The 12,030-nt window shown below is 36.8% G+C and overlaps 1 protein-coding gene across 1 annotated transcript in view; it reads right to left on the bottom strand.

The window, feature by feature from the left end:
• The window catches only part of LOC129275710 (eukaryotic translation initiation factor 4 gamma 3-like), a 43,026-nt gene extending 36,718 nt beyond the window's left edge, over positions 1 to 6,308 (bottom strand). Inside the window, exons 1-4 of the mRNA XM_064109580.1 lie at positions 6,245 to 6,308; positions 4,951 to 5,184; positions 974 to 1,195; positions 394 to 484 (exon numbers count right to left, since the gene is read on the bottom strand). Coding sequence (XP_063965650.1) covers positions 394 to 484; positions 974 to 1,195; positions 4,951 to 5,091 — 454 coding nt within the window. The 5' untranslated portion in view covers positions 5,092 to 5,184; positions 6,245 to 6,308. The remainder of the gene's footprint in view (positions 1 to 393; positions 485 to 973; positions 1,196 to 4,950; positions 5,185 to 6,244) is intronic.
• Between the last annotated feature and the right edge of the window lie 5,722 nt (positions 6,309 to 12,030).

The raw sequence follows: 12,030 nt of genomic DNA, 5'->3' as shown, positions 1-12,030 counted from the left end.
TTTTGAGAAAATGCAATCGTGTGCTCACTGCAATCACGTTTGATCATTATTTCTTGAAGTCATCATGGGTGACTTCATGAACTCGTACAGCGCAGACGGTTAGTTCAAATAATTATGCCAGCATCCAAGACTAGAATGAATCTATTCCAAAGTAAAAAATGGGTCAAAATCAGGTGATATAACACCACTTCCTCAAATTCAGATAGCAACAAAGATACTTTTAATCAAAATCATAAAATCCTGAAATATCCTAAAAACCCTAATATGAAAACTAAAAAGAATATACAGGCTGGCGAGAAAAGCATTTTCGGTGTCACGTAATCAACATTGGAAATAGGTATGGCTCAATTGTTTAAAAACTGCCAAACTTGAAGTTGATTTTATTCAATTTACCTGGTTGTGGAGGGGAGTTGTAATACGATGGCGTGGTCTGTGTTTGGTACACCGTCGGAAAAGATTGCTGATACGGTCTGTGAGTCATCTGCTATAGATAAAAATAGTTATACATGTCCTTTTATAGTTACGTTCAAGTTCTGTATTTATCTAATTACTAAGTATCAAATGACTACGATCATAATTTTCTTGAATATTTTACATCCAATTTTCTGTGCAATTTTCCGCATTATTCCTCTTTGATTTTTCTCTCTCCATTAATATCAACTTCTTGCTGAGGTAAACTTGCCCATTAAACATTACGACGGACAGGCCAATAAACCATTATAAATTACTGAAATCATTCAATGTGATTGGCTAAAAGTGAACTTGTTACAGATCTAGGCATTTGTATGTAAATAGTCTTTAATGACATGTGACCCAGACTAGATTACAAAGGACCATTCAAGTAAGGAAAATATATAGTCATTTTTCCCCCTCTTTTACTATCTTTTTAAAAAGTCTCATTGGCAGGTTTGATTTAGCAACTAGATACTTTTAGTGCTCTAAAGATGCCCAGATTGGATCAGACTGGACTTACCGGTTGTTGTACAATATTCATCGGGCCCGTCATTGCCCCCGTCATGATGAACTGAGGTGCCCCCTGCTGCATGTATTGACCCGACGCTGCTGCACTAGACTGCATCATCTGGTTGGCACCTTGCTGGGAGGCTGGCCCACCGGCTTGAGGGTGCTGCTGCATCCCCTGCATCTGGGCTTGGTTCTGATGACGGACTGAATACACCTGCTGCGGGATTTGTGGCTGGAAAGGAAGGACACCAAAATGTAACACAAATACGATTTACAGGATTTTAAAAAAAGAAAGATGATTTCTAAGGCTCTCCAGTCTTAATTTTAATAAAAATAATGATAACATTACAGGTTCTTGTCATTTTTTTGTAACATTACCATAAAATTTTCATCTATGTGTTCCAAAGAACTTGGAAAAAATATTACCAAGCTTCGGCCCAGCACCCGTTCACAGTGGTCAACCATTTCATGGACTAAATCCTGCCAGGTACCCATTTACCTCACATGAATTCCTCGCTAAATTGACACCATGGCTGGGAATCAAACTCAGGACCCTCTGATTGAAAGGTAAGAAAAAGAACCAGTAGACCCCGACACTTCCACGAATATGCTAAATTGTATCAGTCAACATTAGACCCTGTTTCAGAGCATGTTTTCAGTTTTCCAGGGTATATAATAATACCAATTATAATAATAGGCATTTAGGCGCATTGTTATTATTATTAATTATTACCCCGGCTTTAGCTCGAACTGCCTTTCAGCGCTCATGCATTCAAGGAAATAATCCTGCCGAATACCCATTCACCTCACCTGGGTTGAGTGCAGAACAATGTGGAACAATTTCTTGCTGAAGGAAATTATGCCATGGGCACCTCCAAGGCAAATTCAGCCCAAGCTCCCTTGTGACACCTTCCCCCAATGTTGAATACGGTGAAGGTTGAAAATACTTTTATTATGCAAGCAAGCAAAAACTTGGAAGATAAGCTTATTTTGTTTGGTCAGCCTTACTTATCCAATAAGCCAGTTCGCAGTTAGCTCATGATCAACTTTTCTCAAATGACCTTTGTGATTTTTCATTAGGATAAGCATTATCATTTTCAAATGTAGATGTTGCGTAAGCTTTACCGGTAGAGTATTCAAATTCTAAGAACAAAAAGGCATTGTATAGACCAGGTGACTAGAATAGTACATCAGGGATAAAGTTTGGAAATCTGTTTTATTGTCTGCCTTTGGCACATTTGACTATTGTTTAGGCTACTGTCAAATACCAGCAGAGCTGCCAACCTTGTGCAAGCAAAAAAAGGAATCATTATGGCCAAAAAAAGGAATTTCCAACAAAAAAAAGGAATGTGTTAAAACGAACCTTAATCTTAAAACCACACGCGACAAACATCCAATGCAAAAAGTATGTATGCAGTGAACAATTAAAAAAAAAGTTAATCTCTAGGCCTAGTCTGGGCTAAGTAACGGAGTGTTACAAATTGGACCCTTAGTCTTGGGCCGTTTGATATAATCTACCAACTTTAATTAAGTCAGTAGCAGGGTTTGAATTAAGAATTGAGAGGGGCAAGGCCATTTTTAAATGGGCACTTTCAGCTTGGGGCAACTGGCAAAGTGGCCTTGGATGCCCCAAAAAACAGTTTTAGGGCTCCATTTTTCTGGGGCTTCCTTTCCACTTCTAAAATAATTCATTGTTTTATGTTGAGTTTCCTGACAAAACTACCAAATTGTAGACTAAGAGAGAAAAAAAAAAGTTGACATCAATTCAGACTTCTCTTTCCAAGTAACATTGTTTTTGCCAAACAGTACCCTTTAAAATTAAAGTGTCATAAAATGGAAGTGTACATGTAACATTCCACAAATATAGAAAAATTATTCATAAATCAATCTAATCTAAAATTCAAATAGATCTATAGATAAGAAGTTGAAATCATTCCACAAAAGTCCCATCGTAAATCACTTCACGATGTGCACAGCTCAGCCTCAATCACACTGCACGCACACTCAATCATCCCCAGCAGTGACAGCACTATAGAGCAGACATCTAGGCCGCCAGAACCGGGGAAGAAATCTTCCCATTCCTGCTAAACTGAATGCTAAAGTGCCGACTTTTTTAATGAATTCCAAAGGCAGTAGGACATCTCTCTAGTATAAATCATGTGAAACTATCAATAAATGTTGAATATCACCCAAAATTTTTACTTCAGGGGACAATGAAGAGTTTTCCAGGTCTTTTCAAAGCCGAATTCATCGTATTTGTTTGATACGAGTTGATGAAAATTAACCAGACAGTACCGTTATCCGAAGGGAATTGATTATTAATCAATTCAAGAAAATAGCCTCAAAATTTCATTTCTTTATCACTACAATTAATTTTAAAGCATATGAAAAATATCTTTTGATGATTCAATCTTTAATATATATGATGAGTATTTTTGTAAAATTTTGCAAATGGAATAATATTTCCCTCAAACCTCCAAATCCCCCTCCATTACAAATGGACTCTTCTCTTACTACATTTGGGGAATTACCCTACCCAATTCATCGTACTCCTCGCTCTGCGCTGCAAGAACAAACGTTGGCTCCACTCACCTGAAGAGTGTTGGCCCGTGCGTAAAGACAACGTATTAGCAGAAACGTTAGATCTAACATTCGGCGGAAATCTGATTTTCGGATCGTTTTTTTGTACATAAAACATCACTTTATAGGAAAGAAATTACATGCAAATTTAAGATAAAATATATAAATTCAGAAATATCGTACCTTAGACCGCAGTTACTGTTATTTCCTTTCAAATGATGATCAAAACATAATCATCCTCGATCCTTTCGTTTGTCATCGTAAGTTGCAATCTTGGATGACGTCATCATCCTTACAGACGTATTTACCAGTCGCTATACATCGCGATTCGTACCATGCATGCCGCTCGCATATTCAACTAACGTATATGTACGTGCACGCTATCAAATTATTAAAGTGCGTTGGAAAACCGGCTGGCGGGCGACTACGCACGCGCAAGTACCAGGCTCATCTCGGGCTCAACACGCACTCCACATACATACAATTCATTATGTACACACATTATCAAAATTGTCAAAAAACGTAATTTGAAAAGAAAAACCATAATGCCGTAATTTGAATGAAAAAACGTAATGATTACGGCAAAAACGTAATGGTTGGCAGCTCTGTACCAGTGATTACGAAGGCTCTATTTATTACTCTTCAGCTAGGATGTGATAAAATGAATATTTTTAAAGGAATACATGAATAATCATCAAATCACAAATGCCTATGTCAGTGAATTTGAAAGCCACCTTCATGGTTTATCTCAAATGACCTTTTTCTGCTCGTGCGCAGTTTACAACCGTGAACAGGCTTATTGTAGTAACTTGAATAAGATATAGTTCAGTGGCCATGAATTGCTTCTGTTGTTCCTGGATTAAATTTGGAATTAATAGCTTCACTCTTTCTCTGGCACGAAGACGTTTACTCATACATTATCAACACACATGATGCATTCCCCTTGGAACTTGGTACCGAACCTCCAATTTTATCTTCTCATGTTCATATGACCCAAGTTTTACAACCATGTTTTTCAAGTGAACATAGCCACAGGATTTTGCTGGCAACTATAATATACACCACTCAATAAAAGTTAAGTTCAGCAACTGATACAATTTTTGATAGTTTTAGTTGAATGTGATCGGTTGAAACTATGCAATGGATGATTTCAAGTTCAGTGTTGACCTATTGGTGTTGGTGATATGTCAATTTTTACACTCGTGAGTATAACACCGAACATAAAATGAATATGGTCCTGAAAAGTCACTCACTAGCTTTTGAGATGTCAATAATGTGATCTTGATCAGTTTTACAAACTCAGAATAGATTTTGGAGATAGGGGAAGCAATCCAAACTCCAACACTAAACACCAATGCCAACACCGGACTTGAAATCACCCAGTGATTCATACTGCAGTGTATTTACCTGAAAAGCTCGCGGCAGTGCTTGCCGTGGTGCCTGGAAGCGCACTTGGCCCATGTTCATGGGGTTGGGCTGGTTTGGCAAGATCCCCTGCTGGGGGGACGCGGCCATGGCAGGCCGGCTCGGTGCCCCTTGCTTGTTCATGTCATGGGTGAGTGTGTTGACAGCCACTGGGCTGACAGAAGGGGATGGAATACGTGGGCTCTGCGACGGTACAGGGTGTTGAGGTCGTGGTGCCTGGATAGGACAAAGAGACCGGCAGAGTTTTTTAAATAAAAATTCCTTCATGTGTTATCCATCGTAAATTTCATAACCAAATACATATAAATCAATTAGATACAAGTCCAACATGCTCCGTATTGGTTTGAATTAAAACTGGGTACAGAATCTTGTGTTTGCATTTCAAATACCCCCAATATGACCAAAGTTCATTGACCCTAAATGACCTTTGACCTTGGTCAGGTGACCTAAAACTCGCACAGGATGTTCAGTGATACTTGATTACTCGTATGCCAAAGTTTTATGAACAAGCTCCATAAAAATTCAAAGTTACGATGGAAATTCAACAACGACCCCCAACATGCTCAAAGTTCATTGACCCTAAATGACCTTTGACCTTGGTCATGTGACCTGAATCTCTGGCAGGATGTTCAGTAATACTTCATAACTCTTAAGTGTAAGTTTCATGAACTAGATCCATATACTTTCCAAATTATGATGACATTTCATACACTTAACCTCAGGTTAAGATTTCAATATTGATTCCCAACATGGTCTAAGTTCATTGACCCTAAATGACCTTTGACCTTGGTCATGTGACCTAAACAGGATGCTCAGGAGTACTTGATTACCCTTTGTCCAAATTTCATGAACTAAATCCATATGCTTTTTAAGTTATGTCATTTCAAAAACTTAACCGTAGGTTAATATTTGATGTTGATGACAACGCCGCTGGAAAAGACGCGCCTATAGTCCCGCTCTGCTATGCAGGCGAAACAAAAACCAAGAAATATTGATAACCCTTTCATGATGCCTTCTTGAATTCAAATTACCCCTACCCTTCTATAAATTAGATACAGATAATTGCTGGAACCGGGCAAACTCTAATAGAAAAAAAAAAAGAAAATAACAAGATATGGAATGCATCATGAAGTAACATGCTTGTGTGCAACCTTTTGAGCATAATTGTCCATAGACTTCCAGTTAAAAGGTGAATGGTACACTTGATTTTATCTTCAATGTAACAGGTTCTACAAGAGTTAAAGACCATGTTATGGAATAATGAATGAATGTTTACCTGCTGTTGTATAAACGCTCGAGGACGATTCGCTATTTCGTCTGCCCTCTGTTGAGGATAGCGATGTCTCCTGACACAGTGTTAAGTTAAGGAAATATCCCACATTGACCAAAAATTAACAAATTTAATAAAAAAAGGCAATATGAAGAAACCATACAAAAAGTCTGCACTGCCCCCCCCCCTCTCTCTTGAAAGGGGGGGGGGGGGGGTCCGCTCTACAGGCACTTGGCCTCTTTTACGACACCATGGTCTTCACAAGGCAATTTGCCATGATGAATGGAAAGAAAATGCCAAGTCAATCAGTAGCACTGACTGTTGCTCAAGGGGGAAAAGAAGAAATCTTGTTTCAAAGGGACTGTCCAACTTCATTTTTTCATTGCTTTTTTTCTCTTGCAGCTAATGCAAACCTTTGGGTCAGACAGGAATCACCCAAGATTTTTAAGCTAATCAGTCACTTAAATGCTGTAACTAGTCATAAGCGTCCATATGGATGCCTTTAGATAAACACTGTAAGATATGGAGAGAAAATAATAATTAAAAAATAGAAAAACTTACTGCGAATAACTATGGACAAAATGAGGAGCTTTTCGAATTAATGTAAATACTTTTCTAGAAAGTATCATGATTGTTTGAAATAGTGTAAATAATTACCACACACAAACACGCACACATACGCATCTGAAAACGCTTGATGAAAAACAAAGAAATACATTAGAAAATGGAAGAAAAAAATAAAATACATAAGCAATTATTACCACAACCTATCTTTTTCTTTCAAGAATTGATGGAGTTATGAAAGATATTGGTACCAAATATTACTATTCCTGAGACTTTATTTTAGTGAGAAATACAAAAATTTATGATTTCTCACATAAATTAAAAAATAAAAATAAATAAAGGGACTTTTGTAAAATTAGCTATACAACTTTGTAGATTACACAACTCTTGACCCTTTTGCGAAATTTTGAGGCAATCAGGCAATCAATGCCCCCCCCCCCCCCCCCCCCCCCCGGTAATAACAAGCTTTGAAATACTCCGGGAGTATTAGGGTTAACCTCTACTGGATATCCTCTTTACACATTGCATACAATGACAGCATGAAGGACCACACAGGCATAGCTCAGATATTTGCAAACCTCCACAAAGTTCCAAATCCCTTTAATGCATACATGAACAATTGCTTAATCGACCCTGGGTACTTTTGTTCTTAACTACAGTATTTCTTTTGAACAAAATATCATAAATAACAAGCCTTCAAAATTCTAAATTCTAAAGTTTTCATATAAATTTCGTCGTTTTTAGATGCATTATTAAGTTTTTCTGTCTTTGTTCAATGTGCTTTGCATCTCATGAAAAGGTGCTAGCTACATGTAGATATAAATGAAAATGAAATGTATAATTTTTATTATGAACTTTAGGGAAAGAAATGAGTAACCATATTGCACATGAAAGGGGAAAAGCAGGTGCCCCTCGAAAGCTCCGCTGAGAGCGTATTATGAATTGATAGGCATCGGCAAGCTCTTCAGGAATGTGTGGTTACATTTACTCTTGCTATGTTTAGAATCTCAGTGACTAGTCTATACATCCAGACCAAGCATGAATACTAGAAACTGTAAGCACACTAGTCTGCTGTGCAAACCCTTCACCCAATTTAAGTGGACTGAATACACAGCCTACTACATGTATGACTTGTATACTGAAGGCCCTCTTGCTCAATTCATGGATCCTAAGAAACAGCAAGTTTCAAGTGTGCTAGTCTTTTGTGAAGACCCACTTGTTGATCAAAATTTACATCAGGGTCTACATGTATGCCTGCAGACAACAAGCACACATCGGAGGGGTCTGTCTTCAAATCTAAATGTATTAACATTATTTTCATTCACCAAGAATATCCCCAGTACACTGCACTATAAAAATGGACAAAGTTATTATCAAGTAATATGATGAAAACTTTGTTTCAAGAACACAGTAAATACATTTGTGTCTAGATCTCTTGGAAAGCAACAATTTACAGGTTTTTATTTTAATCAGCTGCGCATCAAATCTAGATACCAAAAGGTACAGATGTGATAGCTTTTCTTTATTTCTATGAAATTTAGAAAATAAAAATAATAAAATAGGGACTTGGTACATGATGGCTTCATACAAGGATGTTAAAATCTTATTTCAACACAAATATATCGGTCTTATAACAAAAACACATCCAAAAATAATTATACTTTTCATCTGTATTGTGTCTTAATTTAAAAAAAAATTAAAAAAATTTAAATTGATAGAAAACAAAACAGACTGATAACAAATTCCAACTAAATCAAATCAGAAAACTAAACTTCTGCAACTACTTCCAGGAAAATAATCTAAATGAAAGCACTATAAATGCAAAGATATACATATATTCCGGGGGGGGGGGGGGTACTAGGATACTTCAATTGTAGGGGAGGGGGGATCTCAATTTGACATCCCTTTTTCAATAGTTATATTAAAGGGAAATCAGGGGTAGCATCAATTTATACAACCCATGACTCACTTTTCTTTTTTATCATTTTCCCTCTTTTTTCTCTCATGACTTGGATATTCAGAGGGGGCGTTTGCTCCCTACCTCCTTGTTGCTACATGTATACCCCTACACAAACAAGCATCTAGGGGGAGTGCGTAATAGTCGTTCAAGAGAATAATGCAAAGTCACTTCCAGTCAGTCAGTCTGCATGTTCAACGACTGAGGAGGTATTTGTACTGAATGTACATGTACACAAAGCTGACGCCTTTTTCATGAATGCCAGTATCAGGCACTACATGTTACAGAATGTGTACATAGAAGGATGTATAATTCCATGCAAGTGACCTTGAATTCACCCATGCACTGCATACATTGGAGTAGATTCCTATTGAAAATGGAAACAGATTCTTAGTAAACAAATTTATTGTATGCATTGTATTGTATTGAGTGAACGAGGGTTCAACGACACTTGAAAGATGTAATTTTATGTAATTTATCCTCACAGAAAGATAAAAAGATCATGAAACTGCATTGAGAAAAATTTGTGAATATTTTTGTTATGGTTAAGTGGATAGACCTTTGACTACAAATCACAAAGTTTGTGGTTCTTGTCCTTGGCAAGACTTATCTATTACACTATTGTCACTCTTCACCCTGAAATTTAAAGGGCCAAGTCAACCCAAACAAACAGAAAAACAAGACAAGCATAGCACTAAATATCATGCATTCAACACCACTCAAAAAGTATTATCAGGTCAATCATATATCTCCATGTCTATATTTTTGTAATTACACGTTTACCCATGCATATTTTTATTTTCAAAGGATCAGAGTGCAAAATTTTACATAAAAATCCCCATCATTGGAAGAAAAACACAAGTACATTTCTTTCTATGTGCAGTCAAGAATCAGACAACATTACCATTGAGCGACTGGGAAAGTTTGTTAACCTTTAGACATACACACAGATTGATACAAAGAGATACATGACCAAAGGGTATTCTCAGAAGGCCTCATCAAAGTTTAGTCATATCTAAACCACAAAGACTCCATTCTTCTCACCCCTTTTTAATATTATTCTTGAAACTTTCTTTTGATGAATATAAAAAATATTCTATTTCATTTCTTTTTGTAATTTATTGTCATTTTTTAAATGATCTATTTATCATTGGATTCTATTGTTTCATTTTTTCATCAATTAATCAATTGATTTATTTAAGACTTTTTTTCATAAATAAAAAATTTGCTTAATTGCCCTGACAATAATGTTGTCTTTCTAAGATTTCGTCATCGGAGAAAGAGGGGGGGGGGGGGATTGGAAAGAATTTAGCGTAGCTGCACTAGCAAATAGACAGACAAATCTATTCAAACATCCACATGAAGATTGCTTCAGTAAGAGGCTGGTAGCACTCAGGGTAACCCCTGCTCAGAGGTAATTTAGTATGCACGAGCAATCCGCTAGGTTGCTAATATATGTTACCAGTCTGCTTTGCTAGGCACACTCATGCTACAGGAAATGCATGGATTAGACAGTGCTCAACAGAGCATCACACTGCCACATGCACTGAGATCGCAGTATAGATCTCCCATATGGCTACTTTAAATTCCTAATGCATGCATTTCACTGCATGTCATTAGACCAGCATTTTTCTTAGATCCACGTGTAGCACATGTCAGAAAATCTCAAGCTAACCGGCACAACTCTTTTCTGCATTTTGCCATATGCTTCAAATAATTCATACATGTAATTGATCTTTCTTTTCTTGATTCTTTAAATGATTGAGATTAACTGAATAAGCAATTCTACTGAGCTTTATTGTCCTGATATAATAAAGGAAATATCACTACATTCTTTCATGTTTATCAACTGATATAGGATATTGCACAAATTTGATTCAAGAAAAAAAATTTGATAAAGCCCTTGTATTGTTCCGCAATAGTAAAAAAAATTGAACAAAATTTAAACAAAATGCTTAATTTTACAATGATACTACTAATTATATAACGTAAAAAACAATAATTCTTGCACATTAGAAGGATTAGTTGATCCATTCATGTTCATATTCTTTCAGTTTTAATTTTTAACATGGGGGGAAGGGGGTAATCATAATATCAGAGCAGCCAACCCCCCCCCCCCCCAAAAAAAAAAAATAAATAGGAGGAATTTCACAAGAAAACAAAGTTGTCAACGCAAACCTCAAAACCACATCTTCTTTAGGATGGTTTCATGAAGGAACACTGGCTATATAATACCCCTTTCATAAACCCATCCTCCAATTATCTGCCTAAGAGTAATGCGGATAATTCAATGAAAAATTGCATTCACAAACTCCGAAAACAATCTGCACTATTTTTTACGAGCGCCCGACCTGAAAAAGGCGGATAATTGTCATGGCAACTGCACACACCCCCTCCGATGGGGTTGTGTTGGAAAAGGGTGACCTTGCGACCGCACTATGGCAATTATCCGCATTACTTTGGAAATGCGTTCATAAAGTCAAAATCTGGTCCCGATGCCGCTATTATGCGGATAATTGCAGCATCGAAATAATCGGATAACTCTGGTCCCGCTCCGATTTTACGACCCAATTATGCGGATATTATCCGCATAATTGGGTTTATGAAAGGGGTATAAGACTATGCATTGTATTTTAATGAACATGGGTGTGCTGGTAGAAAAGGTGGGGATTCCCCATCAACTTCTCAATCTACAGTATGGTACATGGATAACACTTCGGAGCCTTGGCCAGTACCCCTTTTATTTCTGCTACTTGTCGAGTTCCATTTCCTTTATTTTGATGAATTATTCTGCCATTTCTAAAGGGCATACAAACCAGCAATACCAAAAATATATACTGTACTACAGATTTGGATTGTACATGTACATTGTTTGCATTAATGTCAGTTATCTGGGAATACCCTCAATAAGCCCTTGTGGCTTTTGGTATTCCCTTCATATTTTGTTTGTAACATACCTTTGTATACATTACTATAAACAGACATGTACTCTTTCCCTTTTTTTCAATTTTTAATCATTTTTATCTTTATTTATTCTTACTTTGAGTTGCTGATGTTTTTATCTTTGAATCTGAATATCATGGAAATAAATGAAAATGTTCTTTCTAGTGGGATCTGTATTTTCCAATGGCGGTTAAAAAAAAATTTGAAGATAAAATAATCGAAACTATCCACCCAAGCCTTTGAATTAAATTATGTACCGGTATGCCAAATTGATTCTGGCAGGAAATTTGGAAAATAATATGGCGATCTACAACAACTGTTGCGATGC

The sequence above is a fragment of the Lytechinus pictus genome, chromosome 14, assembly GCF_037042905.1.
Source record: "Lytechinus pictus isolate F3 Inbred chromosome 14, Lp3.0, whole genome shotgun sequence".
Lineage (NCBI taxonomy): Eukaryota > Metazoa > Echinodermata > Echinoidea > Temnopleuroida > Toxopneustidae > Lytechinus > Lytechinus pictus.
Note: the sequence above shows the minus strand (reverse complement) of the source record. Positions and strands in the feature narration are given on the sequence as shown.